Here is a 27,563-nt window from a genome sequence, read left to right on the forward strand (position 1 = left end):
TGCTGCCTGAACCGGCATGTCTCTCTGCTGCCGTCCTATGGGCAGGTAGGCAGTCCGTCCTGCCTCGGCATGTCAGGACAGCGTCTGCTGAACCCAGAGGCTTTTCTGAGGGGATCACACTTCCATGGAAGACCCTCGTGCCAATGTTGTCGTGCACAAACGTGCTCTGACCGCTGCCGTTAGGCTTGTCCCTGCAGACGCTGGCCTGGTCACATTTCCACATAAATAACCAAACGCATCAGACTTCATTCAGTTGTCATGTTTTTCTCTTGTTGCAAACTTTAAATAAAAAAAATACAGATTTTGAAATAACTTTTAACACCTTGTTTGAAGCAGAAAAGGAACTTCTTGTAGACGGCCTGATATCCAGGCTGTCGTCACCCTGATGTCGCAGCAGTTTGGCATGATAAGAGAAGTCTGTCATGTCTCTGAGGTTATTTTCTTTGTAAGGTCATTGGCTTATAAGAATGCAGGGAGGCAGGCGGAGAGCTTCCTGAGGGAGTTCAGCTCTTTGGAGGAGGGCTGACGTCGTCTCTTAGAAGGAACCGATAACTCCTTCCAGAAAAGTTGGTGGAATTATAAAAAAACTGAAATCTGTTATATTTTAACGTACATGGTCACATGCAGAGCTTGATTTAAACCGTCTCTCAGCTGAAACATGGACTCGTCTGTCCGCCAGAAACCAACCTGATGTGCAGAGAATCAGCGCTGCTTCTGCTTCCCTCCTTCTGTGGTCCAGTTTCAGGTTCTGGTTCCGGTGGTGGACTGTGCCGAGTCCACGTATCTAGACGTCCCTTACCTGCCTAAACCAGGACATCTTCTCCAAGCGTTGTCGCCATCATGCTTCCATGCAGCTCTTATGTTGCCATGGTGACTAGGGGTGGGAAATCGATTTTTTTTTTTTTTTAAAAATCGATTTTTTTTTTTTTTTTTTTTTTTTAAGAAATCGATTTTTTTTTCAAATGAATAAAATGAATGCGCTATAAATTTTGTCATTTTTATTGTTTTTTTTATTGATCTTTTTACTTGTCTTCCTTTTTTTTTTTAAATCTAAAAAAAATCAGCAATGTCAGAGAATTGTGAGAATCGCAATTTAAATCGAATCGGCACCCAAAAAAAATCGAATTGAATCGGGACAAAAGTATATCGTCACAGCCCTAATGGTAACGTCAGTTCATCCGCTAGAGGGCGAGTTCAGAGCCCATGTCCCTGTTCTGAGACCCGTTATGCACCGCTATAGAGTTGTCTAAATCTGTCCAAAATTTCCTGTGCACCTCAACTTCTTCTGCATCTCCTTCATTCTGTTCCTCCTCTTCTTCTCTGGTTTGTTTCTTTTATTGCAACACTACCCATGCGTTGGTATCTCTGTTTTCTGTGTTAGCTAATGATTAGCAAAGCTTCAAAATTAGTCAATTACGTAGAAAATGAATGGAGGAGGCAAACAAAAATCTCCGTCTTACGCACCAACGGGGTGTCGCGGTGTCGTGAAAGTTTCACCTGCAGTGCTTCCTGAGGCCTAGAAGGTTCCGGCCTTCCAGCAGGGTTTCTGTCTTGAACCTTTCCAACATTCGGCTCTGTAGGCGCTAAAAGACCAAAGTTCTCTAAAATCTGAGGAAAATTAGTTGAATTTATTGGTTTTCTGATGAAGATTGGACCAAAGTTAGGAGCAACATTTCTCTTCCTGAATGGAAACAAAACTTTTGGTGGATGCTACTTTTTTACCTAGTTGTGACACCCTCACCAGTTACCAGCCTCTTCTGGTGGGAGAATCTTCCGGAACGGTGCTACCGGATACTCTAGAAACTCCTGTTTACTCACCTTGAGGAGGATGTGATGAAGAAATTCTGTTTTTATCTCGTAAACTGAGAGTAATGTTCAGAAATCTGGCAGTAAAAAAATACAGAAGTACGTTGATTATTGTGTTTATGAAATATTAATTAGTCTCAGAAAAGAGTTTCGTACTTTAATTTTCATTTTTGCTTTGTTGAAACCAGTTGTTGAATTTGTTATTCATTATATAAAAGCGTTTGCTGATGATTTATTCAACTGAAATCAGCTTGAATTGAACATTTGCTTGTTTGGTTTTGTTGAGAGTCGAACTGAAAACAAATGTGAAGGTTTATTTAAAAAACAAACAAACAAAAAGCGTGTAAATCTGGACTCTGTGGCGGGATGTTCTGCGTTGGGTCAATTCAATCAGATTTTATTCTTTCAGCTCTTTTCATACAAAACGAAGAGCTGATGGACAGATGTGATTATGTTCCAGACAGCTTTCTGAGTCGAACGTGAAGAGATGCTAGAGGAGATAAAAGTCTGCAACATCTGACAGGATATTATAGTTAAAGGAAAAAGTCCGGGGTAAAAATGGAAACTTTTGGTGATGAAGGTTGCATCCCTACATCTCCCATCAGCCCGTCCAGGACGTGCCGCCCGTCCGTCTGTTTAGCTGCTGCTGCCTGGACAACATGCCGTCCGTCCGTTTAGCTGCCGGGCCGGGCTTTAGAGATTGTTGTGACGTGGTTTCAGCTCCTCGTCAACATTTGTTCTGCTGAACAAACCAGAAAAGATCCTGAATAATAAACAAAGTGTGAGAAATGCTGAGCAGTTGCGTTCATGAACAGCAGGTTTTATCCTGTAAAAACACGTAGTGGAAGCTCGGATTCCTGAAAGTTCCTGAAACGTAACGAAGGATGATCAGAGTTCACGTTAAACTTTGTTGTGTCCGTTAGCAGCGTCATGCTAATAGCTAATGGAGTCATCTGTGGCAGCAGGTTCATGGTTGTGTTGATGCATCATCTGTAAAGAGACAGAAACCGGAGACGGACTCGGAAAGCTGCTGACTGCTCTGAACAACCCTCTGCTTGTTGTTTAAATGTTATTTAAATCTGCCCTCGTGGTTGAAGCTGGACAAAGACATTCCTGTGAGACAACAACCGTGTTATTCTGCAGGATAATTTTGCAGCGACTCATGCACACGTGCATCACCTGCTTTGTGCACACTGAATGATGCTGTCCTGCTTGTTAACACGTCTCCCTGCTGTTTTACAGAGACCTGAGATTCAACAAGATCAGGGATTTACAGCCGGGCTCCTTCAGGCGACTCAGGAACCTCAACACGCTGTAAGTTCCTCTCTGTCCTGCTTTGCTTCAACAACCAGTTTCTTTCTCTTCCATCTGCAGAAATGTTGGTTTGAATAACTCAGCATGAGACTAAACGACTTGTACAGTGTCTCCACTCGGTTCAGATAAAACAACAAAACGAACGCACCTCATTCAGATATGTGCAAACATTATTCAGATGCTTTTGTTCCTGGAAGTAGGAACACCAACACAGAACACACAACATCTCCAGGGTTTCCAGAGAAGATCTGAAGAAGAAAAAACATCCAGATGATGATATCAGAGGAGAATGGTCAGACTGGTTGGAGATGGTAGAAAGACAACAGGAAGTCCAGTAAGCACTGGTTCCAACCAAGATCTGCAGAACATCATGTTTGAACACACAACATGTCCAGCCTGGAAGCAGATGGTCTCCAGCAGCAGAAGACCACAGCGGGTTCCCTCCTGTCAGTAAGAACAGGAAACTGAGGCTACAATTCACACAGACTCACCAGAACTGGACAATAGAAGATGGAGAAACGTTGCTGGTCTGATGAGTCTCCAGTTCAGCTCCACATTCACATGGAAGGTGAAGAATCTGCTGGAAACATCATGACAACATGGATCCATCCTGCCGTCAGGATCAACGGGTTCTCCTTCCATGACCATGTCCATCCCTTTCTGAGCACAGTGTAGCATCTTCTGATGGAAACCTCCAGCAGGATGATGCACCATGTCACAAAGCTCACATCATCTCCACCATGACGATGAGTTCACTGTCCTCCAACGGCTCCACAGTCACCAGATCTACATCCAGCAGAGCAGCTTGGTGGAACGGGAGATTCATGATCTGCAGCAACTGTGAGATGCTTCTTGTCATTATGGAGCAAAATCTCAGAGGAACTTTTCCATGTTAACTTTTCACACTAAGAATTAACGCGGTTCTGGTGGTAAAAAGGGTTCGACATGGAAGGTGGACCTGATCAGGTGGAGGGTGCGTTCAGAGATTCAGTTTGCTTTATTTTTACATCCCACTTAGGAAATCAGGGAGCCTAATTTTTAGAATAATTATAAAATTAATCATTTTCAGATGAGCCTCATCAGAAACATGAATTTTGTGATGTTTTAAAAATGCTTCATGAATAAACGGAAACAGTGAAAACTTGTGGAGGTGTTGACTGTGTTTCGAGGCTCAGAAATGATACGTTTGACACCGTAGTGATGTAGAAATGTCCAACATACCTGCAGGGATGTGAGTGTTAAACATCTGGAACAGCTGTTCCATCTCGGGGTGAAAGCTCTTTATCAGAGCAACACGTCATGAACAACGTCCCGACAACGAGACACGTTGTCGGGACGTTGTTCATGACGTGAAGCTGAGACCACGTTTCTTTCATGTGGTTTAGAGTGGAAAAGGGTCTGAACAGTTCTGGTTTAGTTTCAGCGTGCGGAGAAGTCCTTCCAGGCAGGAGAAAAGACGTTTTTATCCTGCCTGAACGGCTCTTCTGTGCTTCAGCTTTAACTCGTCCTGGTGTCCATCAGGCTTAAACCACCGGCATGTCCACGTCTCACGCAGTGCAAACAGCTTTTCTGTACGTAACGCCGGTTTCCTCCTCCTTCACAGCCTCCTCAACAACAACCGCATACAAAGGATCCCCAGGGGAGCGTTCGAAGACCTGGAAAACCTCAAATATCTGTAAGTTGTTTTCATGTTTCCTTTGTTTTTAGTTTGAGAGACTCGTCGGTAAAAAGGATGAGAGGATGTGTCGGCCTCACCGGCCGTTCAGGCTGCTGGTGTTGCCTGTTGTCTGATCCGCTGTTGTGTGTCTGGAAGTGGAGGCCTGCAGGCGGAGGGAGAGCTGAGCTGGTTCGCAGGCCTGTGGGGGGGTGATGGTTGGCTGAGGCCAGGCTGCAGCGTCAGGACTCGCATACAGGTTCCATTTTCATATGTACAAAGCTGGTTTCAGCTGGTTAAACCTGATTGGTTGTCTTTATTGATCTGATCAGATGGTTGTTGCGTAACTGGACGGCCAAACACGCGATCCTCTCGTCACACATCAGAGCGGGTCTCTTTAAAGGACGGATGATGTTGGATTTAGCAGCTCCTGGCAGTGTTGTGACTTCACAACAAGTTCTGTACAAGTTTGTAACTTTCTCTGATCACCGCAGCTTTAAAGACGTTGTGTAAAAACTACTTTATTATCTGCACATCTGGAGCTGGTCTCAGCATGCTGAGAAACCAGTTCATTACTGGGAACGGCGGGACGTTGCAGCCGAGCTTTACGAATCAACACAACGGCCGTTTCAAATGAGAGAGAGAGACGTCGGAGAGAGATGTCACCGTGCAGGATCAGCTTCTGATGTCTGAAGTTGCCGTGAAGCAACGTGCATGAGCTTCAGGTCGCGCTAGAGAGGTGGAGAGAGAGAGAGAGACCTGCACCACATCAGCTGGTGAGATGCAGGTCTGAGTCAGAGCGGCGGCGGCGCGGCTGGAAGGGTGCTCTGAGGAACTTCCTGTTTAGCGCTGAACGTTTTGCTACGAGCTTCAGCGATAAACATGACTCTTCTGCTTCCAGCAGAGTCCCACGTTAAACGGTTAAAGACTTGTCCGCGTAACGACACATCTTCGCAGGTGTGCGCCGCTTGTTATCTGCTGCACATAACGTCTGCATCTTCACTGACAGGATAAATCTTCCACCAGAAATGGACTTTACCCCCAACAGACCAAGTGAATAAAAAGGTTTCAGCAGCACAAACATGGCATGGAGGCTGTTGCCATGGTTGCGTTTTTGCAGGTTAAGCAGCGTCTGAGTGCAGAATGAGCTGAAAGTAGTTAAAAGTTTGGAGAATCAGTTTACATGGACGAGACTCGCCTTGCGTTGCCATAAAATTTTGTTCTTCGGGCTTCGTCGGATCTTTGTGGTTTCATCCCACCAAAACTGTGTTGCCATGGAAACAAACTTTTAATGTTGTGATGTAAAACAGGATCTGAGACGTTTTACTGCTTCCAGATACGATTCAGGTGAAGCGAATCTTCTCGGTACCTTGTTGCCAGGTGTGTGGAGGGTAAACCTGCAGGGCGGGGGCCCTTCAGGGCCCGAAGTCTCATAAGGACAGTTTCTGTGAGGTGGAGAGACGTTTCCACTGGCTCGTGTTTGTCGTCCCCCCCCCCCCCCCCCCTCCAAGTGCTGCAGCCATGCAGTAACTATTTTAATTAGAGGTCCCCCCCTTAGTTAAAAGCACAGCTGATGTAAAGACAAAGCCTTTGTGATTATGCCCCCCCCCCCCCCCCCCCCCCCACTGCTGACTCAGGTCAGATTGCACTCCCCTCTTTACTTCCTTTGGACAAAAGTTAAGTCCTCTCCTTGTTATCTTCAGGTCCTTAAAAGCTAACGGGCGGCAACTTTGTGTAAAACACACACCCAACTGACACACACACACACACACACACAGAGGCAGGTTCATAAACAAGTCTAGCGGAGGTCAGCGCCTCATCGTGGGAATCCTTCACTGTTTATACATCCGTTTGTTTCCAGTGGACGTGCGTCCCCCTCCCAGCTTCGGCTGTGTGTCTCCAGAACTTTTAGCAGCTTAGAAATTTGTACCATTTTCATTAGAACTAATGATGTCACAATTATTCATTTACTTGGTATGATTATCGTCAAAGAAATAATTATTTATGCGTCATTTCATTTTCTAACACTATAAATAAATAAAATGACACAATAATGCATTATTGCAAAGAGATTAAGAAGATTTGGAATGATCTTTATTTATTTATATATATATATATATATATATATATATATATATATACATATATACATACATATATATATACATATATATATATATACATATATACATACATATATATATATATATATATATATATATATATATATATATATATATATATATATAGTGTGTCAACGACTATTGAAACGATTAGTCGACTAGACGGATCTTTTTTTTTTTTTTTTTTTAATTTAGCATGAGGTTGCTTTAATTTTGTGTAAGAACAATCTAACATTCTAATAACAATCAGCCTCAAAGTTCGCTCATCCTAACTGTTTCATTTTTCTTTCGCACGAGTCTGGGACGTTGATAAGGGCCGAGGCGATGCAACCGTCTGCGACAGTGACGTGATGTTTCGCGCCACACGACATAAAAACCTGCGAAAAACAAAGAGGAAAAAAAAAACAACGCATCTGGTAGGGGTGGGGAAAATCGAATAAAAAAAATCGGAAATCTGGATTTTTTTTCTTCACAATTTTAAAATCGATTTTTTTTTTGTTAAATTTTTTTCCCCCAAATAAATAAAATGAATGCACTATAAAATATTTGTAATTTTGATTGTTTTTATTGATCTTTTTACTTGTCTTCTTGGGCGTTATAGCAGCAGAATGACAGTCTGGCTACCGTGTTGTTTTTTCGTCATTCAAATGAAGAAAAATGATGAGCAAAAATTTTGTTTTTAATCTACAAAAATCAGCAGTATCGGAGAATTGTGAGAATCGTAATTTAAATTGAATCGGCACCAAAAAAATCGAATTGGGACAAAAGCATATCGTCACAGCCCTAGTATCTGGTGAGGTAGAACGGAGCGTAGCTGGCAAACACGTAGATGTTTGGTAGCTACGCTCCGTTATACGGAAGCCTGTGTGCGACCCTCAGAGCAGGAACTAAAACGGTTATAGGAACTGGGAGTTGACAAATCAGCCTAAATCATAAAAAGTTACGAGAACTTCAAAAAGTTCTTCCAGTGGGAAACCAGCGAAGGAGTGGGCGATGTTTTTTTAGTCCTGTCCGTTGCCTAGGTGACTAAATATTTTAGTTTTTGATTCATTGAATTCAGTCGGTGTGTGAAGGGGATTTTAAGTAAAGTCGTAAAACATTCTCATGAAAAACATCTCCTATCCTCCCGTTTAACCAGTCAGACGTCATCCTGGTCCAGAAGCATCACCAGTTAACTGTAACAGGATTTATTCGTACTTATGTCCCTACTTTGTATTTGCTCGTACTTGAATGTAAAACGTGGTTTTGCTGCATTCTGAGTTGAAAAAAGCCGATAAAAGATTCTGTCTCTATTCATCTCTCCGGTTCGGCTTCCTGCTGATCTAATTTAGTTTCATTTTGTTTCTATTTTAGTTATTTTACTGAAAAGAAATAAAGAGAAACTCTGTAACTTAAAACAAAGACACACCCAGTAACGAGGGAAAGAAGCTGCTAAAAATCTGATTTTCGTTGCACTTTTCTGCTCCCGGACATTTTCTCCGTGTTGGCTGATGTGTTTGCAGCCAAAGTCCACATGATGAAGATGAATTAATGGTTACAGAATTCCTGAATGTGGGAATATCCTCCAAACCGAGCCGATCAAACTAAGGAGAACTGAATTCTCCTGAATCGTAGAACACATTTGGCTCCCAAATGGGATGCGATCATGTCTGGTGTTACTGTACAAGTCTGTAGGGGCAGTCTGTGATCTGGGGTTCATGCAGTTGCAGGTCTTGCAGGTCTAGGTTCAGGTCTGGATTCAGATCTAGGCTCAAGTGTAGATTCAGAAGTAGGTTCAGCTCTAGACTTAGACTGATTTCAGATCTGGATTCAGACTTAGGTTCAAGTCTGGATTGAGGGCTTGATTCAGGTCTAATTCAGATCAAGGTTCAGGTCTAAATTTTGATTTAATTTCAGATCTATGTTTAGGTCTAGATTCAGGTCAAGGTTTAGATCTAGGTTCAGGTTTGGATTCAGGTCCAGAATGTAGATCTAGATTTAGGTCTACATTCAGCAACATTAAAAGATCTATGCTGAGACTAGAATGAGAAGCAACACGTGGCCGTGTTCCGAGACGACACCAGGGTTCAGATCTAGGTTTAAGTATAGATTCAGATCTAGGCCTAGGCCTAGGTTCAGATCTAGATTCAGATCTATGCTGAGACTAGAATGAGAAGCAACACGTGGCCGTGTTCCGAGACGACACTAGGGTTCAGATCTAGGTTTAAGTATAGATTCAGATCTAGGCCTAGGCCTAGGTTCAGATCTAGATTCAGATCTATGCTGAGACTAGAATGAGAAGCAACACGTGGCCGTGTTCCGAGACGACACTAGGGTTCAGATCTAGGTTTAAGTATAGATTCAGATCTAGGTTCTGGTCTGGATTCAGATCTAGGTTCAGGTCTAGATTCAGATCTAGGTTCAGATCTAGTTTTAGGTTTAGGTATAGGTTCTATGTTCAGATCTATGCTGAGACCAGAATCAGAACCAAGACGTTGCTGTGTTCCGAGACGACAGGATTCAGATCGTGACAAAGTGGTCCTGGGAACAGGACGCCTCATTTCCACACATGGACTGGCGTTCCCAGAGTCTAGACCTAAACCCTATAGATAAGCTCTGGGACGTACCGTATCGTTAGCACAAGATCTGGGTCACAATCAGAACAGCTCTATGTGGACAGAAATCTGGAGAAGGTTACAGAAACAGGAGGAGATCTGGGATCAGGTTCTGTGGAACCTCTGGCTCTCGGCCAGGTGTGTTTCTCTCTGTTCAGGAATCTTCAGCTTCAGTTTGACTCATCTTCATCGTTTTAGAAGCTTTTTGTTTTTCCTGCTTCTTCTTCGACGAGACTCTGCTGGTATCAGAACTGAGGGGGAATCAGTCCTAACAGATGTTTAGTTTTCTGTTCGCTGCTGTGTGGAGATCTGAATCTCTCATCATGTGTGTGTCGGCGGTGGTGGAGATGAAACGTAGCTGGAAGCCGTTGCTGTTCCTACATGGCATCTCTGACACATAACGGAGAGAAAACATGCAGACGACGAGCTGCTTTGTGAGTCCAGCCTGCTGGACGTCGCGGCGTGGAATGAAAAGTGGAGACACATGGAGGAAACGTGAAATATGACCGTTTTCTGCTGATGGTTATGTGATACATCCTCATTATGTCTGATAGTTCCATGTGATTATAGACAAAGTGTTTTACAGAACGAAGCTGCTCTCATCTCTGTACGTACCGCCAGAACGTTAGGAAACGGATATCTGCATAAACTGTGTACGAAGCTAAAACAGTCTAAAATGAATATTTGGTCGGAGCTGCTTTATTCTCAGTCCCAGTCTGGAACCTTTTCCAAAAGGTTCTGGAGGCGATCCACCTCCCCTCAGACCTGCTGCTGGTCTGCAGTCTACTTCTTGTATCATGTGACATCAGCCTTCTCTAGGCTTCTTGACAGTCACGTTTCCATGGCGACCGTTTCTGACGAGGCATCAGCCATCAGTGGAAGGATCTGATGGTCCAGAAGCATCTCTCAGGCTTCCGGCTGACTTTGGGAAACGCGTTCAATCAATTTTTTTCAAATGAATAAAAATAATCATATATATATATATATATATATATATATATATATATATATATATATATATATATATATATATACATATATATAAAAAGTCATTTTTACTGTTTTTATTGATCCATTTACTTGTCTTCTTAGCATTTATAGCAGCAGCATGATGGTCTGGCTACTGTGTTGTTTTTTTCCTAACTAAAATCAAGAACAATGACAAGCAAAAAAAATTTTTTTATACATTTATTTTATTTTTAATCTACAAAAATCAGCAAGAATTGTGAGAATCGCAATTTAAATCGAATCGGCACCCAAAAAAAAAAAAATCGGAATTGAATCGAATCGGGACAAAAGCGTATCGTCACAGCCCTAGTGCATTCCCATCAGAATAGTCCGCTAGACCCGGTCCGGTTGGGGACTCGGCTCGGTTGTAGGGGGGTGTCCCAAGAAGACAAAAAGATCAAGAAAAACAATAAAAAAAGACAAGATTTTTTAAATGGATTCTTTTTATTTATTTGAAAAAAAAAATCATTTTTTTTCCAAATTGATTTTAAAATTGTGAAGCAAAAAATATATATATATTAAATTTTCCCACTCCTAGAAAGTCTAAAGCACCAGTTTAAAACTGGTGCTTTGCGAGGTTTATGTTCAGGTCAGAGCTTTGGTACCAGAACCGGGCTGGAAAGCTGGAAAGCTGCAGAACCGTCGCTTCAGTCCGATCTAGAAGATTCCAACAAAGTCTGGCAGCTGTGGAGAAAAACCATGAGTTGTAGACTCTGCAGCGAGCTGTAATCCACCACATTGCAACACTCCAGATGTAACCAGGCAGACTGGAGATGATTGTGTGTGTGTGTGTGTGTTACTAATGTTATCTCTCCTTTCAGCTATTTGTACAAGAATGAAATCCAATCAATTGACAGACAAGCATTTAAGGGGCTTGTCTCTCTTGAGCAACTGTAAGTGACCTACTTCCTCATTCATCTTTTCCTTCTATTTGTTATTCTTTCTCCTCCTCCCACCTACCTCTCCTCATTTGTAAATGCCCCCTCCCTTATGTGAACGAGTCTTGACATGCTTATGAAGGTCTACATGCGTAGAAGTCTCATGATGCACCGGTTCAAAGCATGTTCCCGCCACCCGACTGCATCGGCCTTGCAGAAGTGTCCCTGTGTGCGACGCCCGCTCTTCTTACCCCCTTTCTGCCTCCACCATGCATGCCATGTGTGCACCTACCCCTTGTGTGCTGCCCTGACCCCCTTTGACCCCCTCTGCATGAGTCGCATGGTCAGGAAGACGGATGTGCGCCTCCCCCCGTCCCGCCATGTGAAGCTTGTTGTGCTGGAGTCAGAACTGCTGCTGTAGAGCGAAGCTTGGCCTGAATCTGTCGCGCTGCTGCAAAATCTTCTTTATCTGACAATCCTGCTTAACTTGTGTTTAGTCCTAGACACTCAGGTATGACCATAGACCGTATCAGAAAGATGAATGGAGCCTCTGGCGGTTCAAAGTGAAATCTGTGCCGAAGTGTATAAAACTGCAGTTCACCCTTCATCCACTAGGGGCTTCAAAACAGAGCGAATCCCCATAGACTCCCATTTTAAAAAAACCAACCTCACAGCAGAAATAAACATGTTTACAGCAGGAATAAACATGTTTACAGCAAGAATAAACATGTTTACAGCAGAAATAAACATGTTTACAGCAGAAATAAACATGTTCACAGCCTGATACAAAACATTTTAGGTTTAATAGGTCAGGTTTACCTTCATGACAACTGTGGGCGGAGTGAATTTTTTTCTAACTCGCCTGTTTTAAAGTAATTTAGCCTTGAAATTCTGCATATTTAGGGGCGTGTCCTTTTGATTGACAGGTACCCGATCTCCTGCTTCAAGTAAGAAGAACGTAGAACAACCGCGGTTTTTTGCCAGTTAACAATGTGACTTAGCTTTAGCCTGCTTACCTCCGTTAGCTGGTTAGCTCCTGTTATCTCCGGGTTAGCTAGGTTAGCTCTTAGCTACAGAAAGCTCGGAGTTCGCTAGATGCCAATCATCCACCATGACGCTCACAGCCCCCCTCTCAGCTCCACCTCTTTGCCCATAGTTGTATTTTTCTGGCGAGACGACATGCATGCCCCTGCCAAGATGGTGATGGTAGGAACCGCCCACCGAGCTTCAGTTCAGCTCTTCAGAAACCTACGGGTGACGTCACGGAGGCTCCGTCCATCTTTCTATATATTCCATGGGTGTGACTCAGTCTGTGTGCATTGTCTGATACTGATGCATGAAAAATATGACAGTAACTGTTGATTGATTTTTTAAAAATGTTTTTCTTATGCAATGTTGATATCATTAGAAGAAGTTGTGTGGAAATAAATGCAATTAACTCCCAATACGTAGCAAAATTAGCTTTTTTTTTTTTTTAATGTTGCCATGGACCCTCCTTTGCTCTGGTTTGACTCTTAACAGACAAATGTCTAAATCAGGGAACAAAATGCCATTTTACACACATTTTTATTTGGATGACAAGTTTTAAATCACAGTAAAAGCTCTTATACAGATGCCCAAGCCTCCTGCCTCGGTTGGGTAAGTGAAGAGCAGACCCCAGGCGTCATCCCGCTTCCGTCTGAACAGCCGTACCGGCTGCTGATTGGTCAGCACGACTGCGATCAGTCAGCAGCATCGTAACATGAAGCCTGAACACAAAGCAGTGCTTTCAGTGCAGTGAAGACATTTGCTTTGCATTTTATTTTAGTTGTAGAATTGATCCACGATGATTAGCTTTGGAGATGAAGCAGAATGAAGGTTCAAAAAGCTTCAGCAAGTCACTGTAGACCAGGGATCTCAAATCCTGGTCCTCGAGGACCGGGGTCCTGCAAGTTCTCCAAGTGTTCCTGCTGGGACACACCTGACTCAGACCCAGACATGCTCTGTACATGTCTGCTACATACAGAGTGATTTTATTCAGGGGTGTTGCAGCAGGGACACTTGGAAAACCTGCCAGGATTGGGAATCCCCGCGGTTTGGAGTCTTTTCTGTGGAGAAGTTCAGAGCAGGATGAACAGCGTCGTGTTTTTTATGATGGACAGAAATAACTCCTCATCATGTTCCGCTGGAGTTTGTCCAAAACAGGATTCAGAAATCCTCTTATCTAAATGAAACTAAATGAAATATTTAGCCTTTGGAGGAACATGGAGGAACTTAGCCATTGAGCGTTACCTCATTAACATCATCCAACACGGTAGTGGCTGCATTGTTCTGCGGGCTTTTATTCTGGAACAAAGCTGTGAAATATGGATCCAGAGTTACCCTGAGGGACAGTTTCAGGATAAACTCCCGTCTCCTTGATTTAAAACAGGGTGAAAGATCTTTATACTTCTGTAAAATAATTATTTTAATGTTTTACTACTTACTAAATTACTCAAAAAGCTGTTTTTTCTTATTGATAGTGGGAGAAAGAAGTATGAAATGTTAAAATAAGCAAACTGAACTGATTGGAAGTTGATCATTCAGTTTTTATTAAAAAAAAATTCCACCATACGTTTTTACTCCATGTGATTATCCTTTAAAATTTAATTTAAATAAAAAAATTTCACATAATTTCACTTATTTTTAAAGCTCTCACCCACAAATCTTCTGACTTTTCACCATGAATGTCCGGTGAGAAAAGTTTCTCATCTGTCTGCATTCATGTAGAATGAAGTGTCGTCTGCGTAGAGATGTTTCTAAGATATCACCAGTATAACAGCTTCACTTTAGTGGCTTTCTGAGCTTCTTTATTAGATTCTACTGATACTGTGAAGGATTTTAATCAGGTTGTCCACGTTTTGCTCTTCTCCAGGTACCTGCACTTCAACAACATCGAGTCTTTGGAACCAGAATCGTTCACACATCTGCCAAAGCTGGAACGATTGTAAGTTGATTCCTAGAATGAATCGAATTGTTAATGTTGCAAAGAGATTTTTACAAAACAAAACAACAAAATTAAACAAGTAAACAGCTGATTCTTCTACATAAATTAGCTTTAGGTTGCTAATCTATTAAATTACATGCAATTAGAATTGATTTCTTTATATACGGATAAGGAAACTATTTGATTTTTCATCTTTAAAATTCAGAAAGTGGATCATTTCTTCACACCAGAAACTCCAACTTCACAAGTTTGATGTAAGAAGACAAACTGTGAAAGTTCTTGTCAGGATCTGCAGGATTCTCTGCAGCTGCTAACGTCGACTGTGACTCAGATCACTAAATAAATGTTTCCGGAACATGTTTGTTAGAAAACTACGAGCGAAACAGAAACGTCCAGTCGTGGACGTAACCTGCTTTAGGAACGAAGACGGGGAAGACCTGATCAGAAACACGGTGGGTTGGTCATGTTTGGCTAACTCCAGGTATGAACCTGTACACCTGAACATTTTGGTTGCAGGTTTTTCTGTGTTTCTACGAGCAAACACAGTTTTTGGTCTGAAATTGAGAAAAAAAATCTTCCAACGGGGAGATTTTCACCAAGATTGACCGTGACGTTTGTGTGAAGTGGAAAACAACCAGTTTTGGTTTGCTGGTATCTCCGTTTAAAACGCCGTTCTTCTGACCTGCGGCATCAAGTTCTCCGCGTTTTTCTTCACAGCAGGAAGAGAGTGAGTGGTATGGAGCCGGTACTGGAAAGCATGCAGTATCTGTATGTTTTACAGCTGAACGTTCTGGTTTCTACATAATCTAAAGTTTATATTTGTCTCCATCATACAAACCGCTGATGTGAGTTTTCCTTCCAACATGCAGGGAAAGTTATTGATAACTTCAGTTTTCCAAAGGTTCAGGCCTGGGAATGTGTGAAGAGACGGAACACCTGCAGGAAAACCAGAGAGAGAAGGAAGGAATTCCCAGGTGCACGCTGTTGTTGGGGAATATCTCCATGGAAACAGTCAAAGCAGAGACAACGTGCATCTGCAGATCTCTCCTGATGGGGGGGGGTAACTCGGCTCTAAAATTAAGCTAAACTTATTTCCAGTTATTTCCAGATTTATATTATCAGAAACACTTTGATGTTTCATTTAATTTAGATCCCATTCCGTGTCGCAGTCTGGGAAAATCCCGTTTAAAATGTTTCAGCTTTGGATTTTACGTTCAGAGATGTGATTAGTAAAATATTTCTGTCTTCTTCAGGTTTCTGCACAACAACAGAATAAGTCAGCTGATCCCTGGAACTTTCTCCCACCTTCAGGCCATGAAGCGGCTGTAAGTAGAAGTGTGTGTGTGTGTGTGTGTGTGTGTGTGTGTGTGTGTGTGTGTGTGTGTGTGTGTTGTTTTAGTGCGCAGCTGATCCACTCGGCCAATCAGAGCGAGGCTTGTTTATCAGCTAAATGTGTTCTCATGCTGCAGCTGCAAGGCAAGCAGCTCGCTGGAATGTGATGATAAAACGATCTTCTGCAGAGGTGAAGCGGCGCGAGCGTGCAAGCCGCCCGTTCATGCGGCTGCAGCCCGGCCGGCTTGTCTCACTCATAAACTCACGTCTACTTCAGTTTACGTCCCGCTGAGGATGTTTACAGATGGAGGACTGACCATCAGACAAAACAAACTGGTTTATCAAACTGGAGACGTTGCAGTGGAACTGAAGGCGGGAAACGGAGCGCTCCAGTCTGGTTCTGATTGGCTGGTTCTGGTTCGGGATGCAGCCAGTCTGATGTCTGCTCGGGATGTCTGATGATGTCCAGAGCAGATCAGATACTTTCCCAGCTGGGAGGAGTTCTGGAGTTTGAGAAATAAACGTGTTTATTTGAACAAACGTTTCTGAACCTGGATCTTGGTAACCAAGGCGACCCCAGATGTTGACTGCACCCAGTCTGCAACAGACATAACACTTCTTCTTCTTCTTCTTCTTCCTACAAATGTTCCTCTGAGGTCTGATTTCTCCCGTTTGTGTCTCCGTGCAGCCGACTGGATTCCAACGCGTTGAACTGCGACTGCGAGCTGCTGTGGCTGGCCGACCTGCTGAAGCAGTACGCCGAGTCGGGCAACGCTCAGGCCGCCGCCACCTGCGACTACCCCAGCCGCCTGCAGGGCCGATCGGTGGCCACGCTCACCGCCGAGGAACTCAACTGCGGTAGGAAATCTGTTTGAATTTGGTTTTAATGTAAAAAACGACGACTGCTGCGACTGAGAGACATGTCACGGCAACGTGCACACGGTGCTGCAGATCCAGCGCCGTGTTTCCCGTGCAGCGTTAAACTCCAAACATCCAGCTTTCTGCAGGTGTGCTTAGTCACCCTGTCTCGTGCACACACACACACATGCACGCAGGTGTATCCTCTCTTTGTCTGCAGGCGACGCAGCAGCAGCTGTGTGTGTGTGTGTGTGTGTGTGTGTGTGTGTGCGTGTGGGGGGGGATCTGGTCTGGTTTGTGGTCTCCGCAGAGTCTGACCACAAACAGCTGCTCGGATCATTGTTAGGACTGGTGTGTGTGTGTGTGTGTGTGCGCGCGCGCCATTGTTCAGGCTGCTTTTGTTGTGGAGACGTAAATTCGTTGATGTGGAACAACTGATGCGTAACGTGTTTAAAGTTGACGTGTTGACAGACTTGTCCAGTCCATCATCCTGCTGAAAGACTTTCTGCCCTTTAACCTTCATGACAAGCCGCCCCCCCCCCCCCAACCAACAGAATGACTGAAACATATCCAGCTACCAGTGCAGGATGTGTGTAATGCTGCTCTACAGAAAGCTGAGACGTGAGTCCAGACGTGTCAGAATAAACATGTCTGTTCAGAGTAAATTCACCTGGAATACAGTAGAACATGGAAACATCTCCCACAGTAGTTCCAGTAGAAACGGTCTGATGAGGATCCTCAGCAGCTCTGTCGGTGGTCAGAGTCAGGAGAATCCAGGGATGGAGCCCACAGTTGCCTTAGAAACACACTGCAAAAAACTCAGCCTTAAAAAACAAGAAATAAATATAAAAAAATGAGGTAAATGCTGCTTAAAATAAGATAAATTATCTGCCAACAGAACAAGAAAATTTGGCTTGTCAAGACTTCCCAAAACGAGTAAAAATACTCTTAAAACAAGAGGAATTCTCTGGCAGAAAAACTAAGAATTAACTTACCTTTTAAAAAAAAAGAAGCATATGTGTACTCAATTTAAGATTTTTAATCTGACTTAGATTTCAGTTTTTGCAGTGAACCATGAGGGTCCAGAAAGGAGTGGCATCCCCCTTAAACCCCCTTCATCTCCATGGAAACAAGCAGGACCTTCATGATTCATTTCAGAGACGTAGGAGACACGTTAGCAGAGTTCTGTCCCACAGTGACGAACACCTTCATGGAGATGTTCTGATTGTGTCTTTCTATCATCTCCAACCAGTCTGTCTCATTCTGACGCCCAGTTTGAACTTCAGCCGGTTGTTTTTCATCATGTCTACGTGACTAAATACTGCCTTGTGATTGGCTGGTTGGATAACAAGCAGTTAAAGGGGCTGAAGTGAGCGTTGGTTCATGTGTTCAGTGTGTTCAGTTTGCCACAACCAGCTAATCGTACCCGTCTGGTAACATGTAAAATAGGATGAATAGCAGGTAAAAACCAACAAACAGCGACATGGATGCAAACATGAGACTTTTAGTCGATAAAAAGCAGCAGGGAGGATCTTGGTGATCAGAGGGATAAATATTCAGCTTTAAAAGGAAGAGATGAGATTCTGATGACAGAATTACGTCCTGCAGACTTTAACTGAAGAAGACCCAAACCATGAAATGTTCCTGCAGGTCTGATTCCTGAACGACGTCTGATCCGGTTTCCTCCTCCTGCTGCTTCCTGCAGGCGGAGCCGAGCCGCCGAGTTTAATCTCAGGAGCTGATCCGACGGTCCCAACATGCCCGTTCCCGCCCAGTTAAACCCCCCCCCACGCAGGGGAAGAATGTCTGCTGAAAGCCACTATGCACCTCTGCCCCCCCCCCGTCTGCACCGCTGAGCAGATTAATACACAGCTCTTTGAACTGCTGTCAAAACAGGCAACCGCTCCTGAGCTGCACACAGAGGTGTCTGCCGGGTCGAGCCAGATCCACAGGCCAGATCTACGTCCTGGATCCACATCCTGGATCTACGGCCCAGATCTACGTCCCAGATCTACGTCCGGGATCCACATCCTGGATCTACGGCCCAGATCCACGTCCTGGATCCACATCCTGGATCTACGGCCCGGATCTACGTCCCAGATCTACGTCCGGGATCCACATCCTGGATCTACGTCCCAGATCTACGTCCTGGATCCACATCCTGGATCTACGTCCTGGATCCACATCCTGGATCTACGGCCCGGATCTACGTCCCAGATCTACGTCCTGGATCCACATCCTGGATCTACGGCCCAGATCTACGTCCCAGATCTACGTCCGGGATCCACATCCTGGATCTACGTCCCAGATCTACGTCCTGGATCCACATCCTGGATCTACGGCCCGGATCTACGTCCCGGATCTACGGCCCAGATCTACGTCCTGGATCCACATCCTGGATCTACGGCCCGGATCTACGTCCCAGATCTACGTCCGGGATCCACATCCTGGATCTACGTCCCAGATCTACGTCCTGGATCCACATCCCGGATCTACGTCCCAGATCTACGTCCGGGATCCACATCCTGGATCTACGTCCCAGATCTACGTCCTGGATCCACATCCTGGATCTACGGCCCAGATCTACGTCCTGGATCCACATCCTGGATCTACGGCCCAGATCTACGTCCTGGATCCACATCCTGGATCTACGGCCCAGATCTACGTCCGAGATCCACATCCTGGATCTACGGCCCAGATCCACGTCCTGGATCCACATCCTGGATCTACGTCCCAGATCTACGGCCCAGATCTACGGCCCAGATCTACGTCCGGGATCCACATCCTGGATCTACGTCCCAGATCTACGTCCGGGATCCACATCCTGGATCTACGTCCCAGATCTACGTCCCAGATCTACGTCCCAGATCCACATCCTGGATCTACGGCCCAGATCTACGGCCCAGATCCACATCCTGGATCCACATCCTGGATCTACGTCCCAGATCTACGGCCCAGATCTACGGCCCAGATCCACATCCTGGATCTACGTCCCAGATCTACGTCCCAGATCTACGGCCCAGATCCACATCCTGGATCTACGTCCCAGATCTACGTCCCAGATCCACATCCTGGATCCACATCCTGGATCTACGGCCCAGATCTACGGCCGGGATCCACATCCTGGATCTACGTCCCAGATCTACGTCCCAGATCTACGTCCGGGATCCACATCCTGGATCTACGTCCCAGATCTACGTCCCAGATCTACGGCCCAGATCTACGGCCCAGATCTACGGCCCAGATCCACATCCTGGATCTACGGCCCAGATCTACGGCCCAGATCCACATCCTGGATCTACGTCCCAGATCTACGTCCCAGATCTACGTCCCAGATCTACGTCCCAGATCTACGGCCCAGATCTACGGCCCAGATCTACGGCCCAGATCCACATCCTGGATCTACGGCCCAGATCTACGGCCCAGATCCACATCCTGGATCTACGTCCCAGATCTACGGCCCAGATCTACGTCCCAGATCCACATCCTGGATCGACGGTGAAAATGGCTTCATCAGTAGGAGAGCAGATGACGCTGCTTCCCCTGCAGGCGGACCCAGTTTAACCTCCATCCTGTGGAGAGTTTCCTTCATTTGGTCTCCAGTTTACGTCTTTAATCGTTCATCACAGAATCTGTTTCTGCTCTGAAAGAAGCACACAGGTCCCATGGAGGCTGGAACACATGTTTTATTCTCTCCCCTTCTTTCCCTGTAGAGGTACCCAGGATCACCTCAGAGCCCCAGGATGTTGACGTGACTTCCGGAAACACCGTGTACTTCACCTGCAGGGCGGAAGGAAACCCCAAACCCCAGATCATCTGGCTCAGGAACAAGTAAGACCCCGACAGCCTGCCCCCCAGGATCCAACTTCTGCACTGAAAGAAGGTTTTAGTTTCAGATGAAGCTGAATCTTGATCTGCTTTCACTCCAGACATCCGGGTTTCAGCTGGAAGTGTGAAAGTAGAAACTGGTCGAGCTACAAAACAAGGAAAAAATGAGTTTTTATTCGGTTATTTGTTAAAAACTCACTTGAAGTGACAAAAAGCTGCAACTTGTATTTGATCCAAAGTTCAAAGTTCTGTTTGGGAAAAAAAGAACAAATTGTTTTTTTACCATTTGTGCTGAATTTTTAACAAGGAGGAGTTTTCTTAACTTTTCTGCTGATGTTTGCGTTTGTCCTCACGCTGTAGCTCTTTTGACTCATTTGCATATTCAGACTCTAAAAACTGCTCATTAGAAGGTGATAGCATTGTTGATTTTACCTGAGAGGAAAAACTCTATTAAGAGTTTTGACTGATTTTTAAAATTTTTTTTTTTTTTTTTTTTTTTACAGATTTTTAAAATATCTTTCTTCAAATGCTTTATTTAATATTTTTAAATATTTTTAAAAAAGTATGTAATGACAAAATATAGAATTTTTTTAGTGGAATGTGTTCTTTAATTTAAGAAAAATAATTTGTTTAATTAAACATAATATATCTGAATTACATTTTTTTTTTGTCTTTATCTATTTAGATAAAATATAAATTCTTTTTTTTGGGCCAGGATTGTAAATATGGATAAATATATGAAAGTCAAACAAATATAAAAATATATATGTCAAATGTTTTTCTTTTTTTTTTTATTTAAAAATAATTGATTTATTAAAAAATATTTGTAGATTAAAGAAAAAAATCATTACAATTTAAATTGTATATTTCCTGGGCAGGATAAATTTTATAAATATAGATTGTTATAGATTTTTATTAATATCTAAAAGTCAAACAAATATAAAAGTATATCTAAGTCAAATGTTCTTTTTTATTTATTTTATTAAAAAAATCATTTATTTAATAAAAAATATTTCTAGATTTTAAAAAAAATATTTAAAATATAAATTGTATATTTCTGGGCCTGATTGTAAATTTTGCTAAATATTTAAAAGTCAAACAAATATAAATATATATATATATATATATATATATATGTGTGTGTGTGTGTGTGTGTGTGTGTGTGTGTGTGTATGTGTGTGTGTCAAAAAATGTTTTTTTATTTGCCTCCGTGTTGTTTCTCTCGCAGCAACGCTTTGAACATGCGTGACGACAGTCGCCTGAACCTGCTGGAAGACGGGACCCTGATGATCCAGGACACCAGAGAGACGGACCAGGGAGTGTACCAGTGCATGGCTAAAAACGTGGCCGGGGAGGTGAAGACCTCACAGGTCACTCTGCGGTACTTTGGAGCTCCCTGTAAGTGGCGGCTTCACAACCTCGGCTTTGCTGCGTGCCTGTAAATATCCCGGCGTAAATGAGTGGAGGATAATTCTGTGTGAGTGTTGGATGTTCTGCTGAGGGTGTGAGGTGATGTGTGACGACGTGAGCACGGTCCTGGGAGACCGAGTTCAGCAGGGCAAATAACTGGGATGTCCCGCTGAGCTGTGAAAAACACCTCCTGGCTTTCATCTGAGAGTTTCTCCTCAGAAACAGAAGCTTTCTGTCTGTCTTCATTGTGTCGGAGAACAGCTGTTTGTGATGGCTGACAGCAGATGTGGATTATCTCTGACTGCCATCGCTTGTTTCAGATGCAGTCAAGTCATTCTAGTTCATCTAACAACCTTCTTCTTCTCCTCCAGCTCGGCCAAGTTTTGTGATCCAGCCGCAGAACACGGAGGTCCTGGTGGGAGAGAGCGTAACGCTGGAGTGCAGCGCCACCGGCCAACCGCAGCCCAGAGTGTCCTGGACCAAAGGCGACCGCACGCCGCTTCCCAGTGACGCCCGTATCAACATCACGCCATCTGGAGGGCTTTACATCCAGAACGTGGTTCAGCAGGACGGTGGACAGTACACGTGTTTCGCCTCCAATAACGTAGATACCATCCACGCCACGGCCAACATCATCGTACAAGGTGAACTTCCCAACCGTCAGACGCCGTGAATCTGTTTCTGCTTCTGATTTATTAAAACTCCAGTTTAAACGAGTTGGAACGCAGCGTAAAACGTAACTAAAACCACGACGTAAGGATTTCATGGACGACATGAGCTCCAGATGTTTAGAATCTGGCCTGTAGGACCAGTTCTCCTGTTCCACCATCAGGATGTGGTTCAGAATGGTCCGGCTGGACCAGTTCTCCTGTTCCACCATCAGGATGTGGTTCAGAATGGTCCTGCTGGACCAGTTCTCCTGTTCCACCATCAGGATGTGGTTCAGAATGGTCCTGCTGGACCAGTTCTCCTGTTCCACCATCAGGATGTGGTTCAGAATGGTCCTGCTGGACCAGTTCTCCTGTTCCACCATCAGGATGTGGTTCAGCATGGTCCTGCTGGACCAGTTCTCCTGTTCCACCATCAGGATGTGGTTCAGCCTGGTCCTGCTGGACCAGTTCTCCTGTTCCACCATCAGGATGTGGTCCTGCTGGACCAGTTCTCCTGTTCCACCATCAGGATGTGGTTCAGCGTGGTCCGGCTGGACCAGTTCTCCTGTTCCACCATCAGGATGTGGTTCAGCGTGGTCCTACTGGACCAGTTCTCCTGTTCCACCATCAGGATGTGGTTCAGCATGGTCCTGCTGGACCAGTTCTCCTGTTCCACCATCAGGATGTGGTTCAGCATGGTCCTGCTGGACCAGTTCTCCTGTTCCACCATCAGGATGTGGTTCAGCATGGTCCTGCTGGACCGGTTCTCCTGTTCCACCATCAGGATGTGGTCCTGCTGGACCAGTTCTCCTGTTCCACCATCAGGATGTGGTTCAGCATGGTCCTGCTGGACCAGTTCTCCTGTTCCACCATCAGGATGTGGTCCTGCTGGACCAGTTCTCCTGTTCCACCATCAGGATGTGGTTCAGCATGGTCCTACTGGACCAGTTCTCCTGTTCCACCATCAGGATGTGGTCCAGCATGGTGGAACCTGCAAGGTCTTCCCTGAAAGAGACGTTGTCTGGATGGGAGCAGATGTTTCAGCATTGATGGAGCTTCCCAGATGTGGAAGCTGCCCACGCCATCGGCACTAATGCAACCCCATCCCATCAGAGATGCAGGCTGATAACAAGCTGGATGCTCCCTCTCCTCTTTAGTCTGCAGGACACGCCGTCCATGCTGTCCACAAACTATTCCACATCTTCATCCAGGTTTCCACTCAGAACATTTTAAATGAGCTTCGGTCCAGAGAAGACGGCATGTTTCTGGATCCTCTTCACATATGATGGAGCTTTGTCATACGTCATACATCAGCGATAGTTGGCACAGAGATTAACAATGTAGGTTCTAAGGAGAACAAATAAATAAAATAATCATAATACATTTACATCTCAGCATAAGAATATACATTTCTAGGTGGTTTCAGCTTCACCAAGCCACTCTTAAAGACGGATCAGATTTGAGTGGAAAAGCGAGGGAGCACAAACCAAAACATCCATTACTATTTTTATACCAATACAGCTTCCACTAGGCCCCATCTTAGTCTAAATATAGGTTTTTGAAGTCTTAACAGATATATGATGGAGCTTTAACCTTCATGTGTGGATTTCAACCTGAACTGGTTTCACACTGGTTTCTGGAATCTTCCTGATCCATGCACTGGTTTAACAGGTCAGTAAAATGACTGGATAATTAACCTGATTAGTTGCTAAATTCTCCTCCAGTTTTTACTTTTCCAGCCTTCTGTTCCTCCTGTTCCACCTTTTTACTGCAGCATCAGATTCACAGTCAGCTCCTATTTCCCATGAAATGATGAAACGTCTCCGTTTCAACGTCTGACATGTTTATGTTCCTGTTTTTTGAGCCGGAGTTTAAATAAAACAGATAAACGAGATAAGATTTAAATCCACTGGTCTTTTGCTGTTCAGCTTATAAAACGCAGACATGTTTAGGTTTGTCTCATGATTGTTTGTCTCAGAAGCAGAAAAGTCTCCAATGCTGGAAAAATGACAAACTTAAAACTTCCTGCTGCAGCGATCCCACAGTTCACCGTCACGCCGCACGACCAGTCGGTGGTGGAGGGTGTGACCGTGGATTTCCCCTGCGAGGCGAGTGGGTATCCTCAGCCAGTCATCGCCTGGACTCGAGGGGGAAGCCCGCTGCCTCTGGACCGTCGCCACGCGATCCTGTCCTCCGGTACGCTCCGCATCAGTCGGGTGGCGGCGCACGACGAGGGTCAGTACGAGTGCCAGGCGGTCAGCGCCGTGGGGTCGGTGCGCACCGCCGTGCATCTCAGCATCGAGCAGAGAGGTGAGGGACACGGTGGAACGACTGGGTTTTACACATGTTCCCGGGTCATGAATCTGTTCACGCAGCTGCATTAAGCGACTTTTCTTCTCTGTAAAGATGAAAAACAAACAGCTATTAAGGCTAATTTTAGGCTGGAATCTGATGCTAATCTCTGAGATTAATGAGAATTTCATTACAGTCGCTGCTCATATTCTGATCACACATTACTGCGGTGAAGGTTTACACACATTCGCTTCAGGAAAAGCAAACAAGTTCAAGTTTAACTGGGCTTTTTTTGTCGTGTGTGCACTTGGTTTTTATTGTGCGTTGCTGAAATTACAGGCTGGGTGCAGCACAGGAAAGCACGGCAGCCTGTAATCCTGGGATGACACCATGTTTTTCCATGTAGTAATGGCTGTTAACATGGCTTAAAGTACATGTTGTATAATGGCTCCTCACAGTACTACAACCAGCCAGCTGTGTTGCTGGAAGAGCACAGCGCGAGGAGAAAGTGAAATGGGGATTTACGGGAGACGCTGAGGTTTCTTTTAGTGGATGTTTAGCATGATTCTGTTCCACAGACACACCAACGACCCTGTGGCTTATATGCTTTATAGTTTAACACATTTTCTGCTGCATTTTGGCTTCTCAACCATGTGTTTAGGAAAGTTTAACTTATATTTAACTGCAGTAAATTACTGTCAATCTATTAACAGGATATTCAGGTGTGTGGTCACACAATGCCAAGGAGGAAAGACATCAGCAGCTGTGAGGAGTTAAAGGACATTCAAGACAGAAACAGAAAAGGAACATTAAAGACAGCTGTCAGGCTTCCCAGGTGTGGACGTCCCGGCTGGTTCACACCAATCGGATCGTGTGCTGCTCAGAAAAAACCCAGCTCTGCATCTCGTGTCAGTAGAAAAAGACTGAACCAGTGTTGCTTGTCTGGAAAGGCTGCATGAAAAACTTCTGGTCTCTGTAAGAACGCCGCAGCAGGGCGTCGGCTGGCAAAGCTGCACCTCAGCCGACCAGAACACTTCTGGAACGATGTCCTTCAGACAGACCAGACCAGAGTGGACATGTTTGGTCAGAAAATCCACACAAACACCTCGTACCAGCTGTCAGCACGGTGGTGGAGGGATGGTGATCTGGACACGTTGCAGTCATTGAGTGGACCGTGAACGTCTCTGGATACCAAAGTGTCCGACAGTCAGATGTAGGTCTCTATTTCCCGTTTCCATTCAATTCACTTCAACTTCATCTATATAGCGTCAAATCACGGCAATGCCATCGCAAAACGCTTTACAGACAGAAAAAAAAAAACAAAGAACATAATGAAAGCCATCCTGAGCAAGCACACTGGCGACAGTGGGAAGGAAAAAACTCCCTTTTAACAGGAAGGAAACCTCCGGCAGAACCCGGCTCAAGGACAGGCAGCCATCTGCCTCTGCTGTGTGGGGGGAAGAGGACAGAAAGACAACAGGAACTGCTACTCCCGGCCAGGGAGACCTGCTGAGTGTCCATTGAGAAGTCCGGTTCAGGCTGGTTCAGTTATAGATCCACAGGAAAATGGAAGGGCGGAGCTACTGGTGTCACATGATACAATCCATTGATTGGTGGTTTGTAAAAACGTCGCTGCTCACCACAGAAACATGCATGGAAAAAAAAAAACAACCCAATGTCCATGGTTCAGTCGATCAAAGATCAAATGAAGAAGATGCAGTAGGATCTTGTCGGCTCTGGAACGGCAAACTTTCTGACTTTCTGAGTTCTAGTTGTTGTTTTTTTTCCCACTGTTTCATTGTTTGGTTTATTAGCATCGCTAGCATGGCACCAGCATTTGGTCAAAACCCTGCGTGCACAGTGGCATTCTGACCTGCAGCAGAAACGTTCTTAATGCTTTTATTACTGTCTTAGAGATTTAGTCTTTTATGCATCCAGAATCATGAAGTTCTTTTATAAGCTGAGGTTGATTTTAGATGTTTTATACAAATAAACTCGAAGAAACGATGATGAAGGACGAAATCACAATGATGTTCATTCTGGATGGAGGGGGTCTGTGCAGATATTAAATATGTTGCTGGTTGCACATCAGCTATACTCCACCACCCTGCCTCAGAGACTTCTGGTGGTGCTGCTCCATGTTCTGCATTAAACATGTAAAAACCATATCGAAGATGAATGAAATGCTCTGTATCGTCTCTGGCGGTGAGCATACAGGGGGCTTAAAGCCCCGATCCCAAACACAGCAGCAGATCCACAACAGAAGGACTGAGAATCCAGACGAAGACCTGATCCAGTCAAAGTCCAGACCCGTAACCAGGCGTATGATGTGGTGGACCATTAGAGAGCTGCAGAAACTGAAGCTGCAAATCTGAATGAAGTAAAGGAAAGAAGAGTAGAGTGTGTTGTAGACTGACGCAGCAGCTTGCTGCTGCTGAACAAGCTTCTACAAGCTGCTGATTCATGAAATGAAATGAAAAATACTTTATTAATCCCCAAAGGGAAATTCAATATTGTAGTAGATAATAATTAACTAGAGGAGGTCTTGTTCCGGAGGCTGATGGCTGCTGGCAGGAATGATCTTCTGAATGTTTCAGTCTTACATCGGACCTGAAGGAGCCTCTCACTGAACACACTTTGTTGTTTCATCACTGTGTTGTGGAGAGGGTGTGAAGAATCCTCCATCATCTTCATCAGCTTGTGCAGCATTCTTCTTTGGACAATCAGCTCCAGCGGCTCCAGAGTTACTCCAAGCACAGAAGCAGCTTTCTGGATCAGTTTGTTGATTCTCTTCAAGTCTCTGGTTCTGATGCTACTACCCCAGCAGATGCTGCAAAGCTGACTGCACTCT

The 27,563-nt window shown here is 44.5% G+C and overlaps 1 protein-coding gene across 1 annotated transcript in view; it reads left to right on the forward strand.

Moving 5' to 3' along the window:
• The window catches only part of pxdn (peroxidasin), a gene marked incomplete at its 5' end in the record, with an annotated part of 62,012 nt that overhangs the window by 8,795 nt on the left and 25,654 nt on the right, over positions 1-27,563 (forward strand). The window contains 10 exons of the mRNA XM_079262467.1: positions 3,049-3,120; positions 4,724-4,795; positions 11,321-11,392; positions 14,271-14,342; positions 15,596-15,667; positions 16,363-16,532; positions 20,246-20,363; positions 21,589-21,758; positions 22,142-22,414; positions 24,455-24,730. Coding sequence (XP_079118593.1) covers positions 3,049-3,120; positions 4,724-4,795; positions 11,321-11,392; positions 14,271-14,342; positions 15,596-15,667; positions 16,363-16,532; positions 20,246-20,363; positions 21,589-21,758; positions 22,142-22,414; positions 24,455-24,730 — 1,367 coding nt within the window. The remainder of the gene's footprint in view (positions 1-3,048; positions 3,121-4,723; positions 4,796-11,320; positions 11,393-14,270; positions 14,343-15,595; positions 15,668-16,362; positions 16,533-20,245; positions 20,364-21,588; positions 21,759-22,141; positions 22,415-24,454; positions 24,731-27,563) is intronic.

Source organism: Telmatherina bonti (genome assembly GCF_933228915.1).
Source record: "Telmatherina bonti genome assembly, chromosome: 22".
Taxonomy (NCBI): domain Eukaryota; kingdom Metazoa; phylum Chordata; class Actinopteri; order Atheriniformes; family Telmatherinidae; genus Telmatherina; species Telmatherina bonti.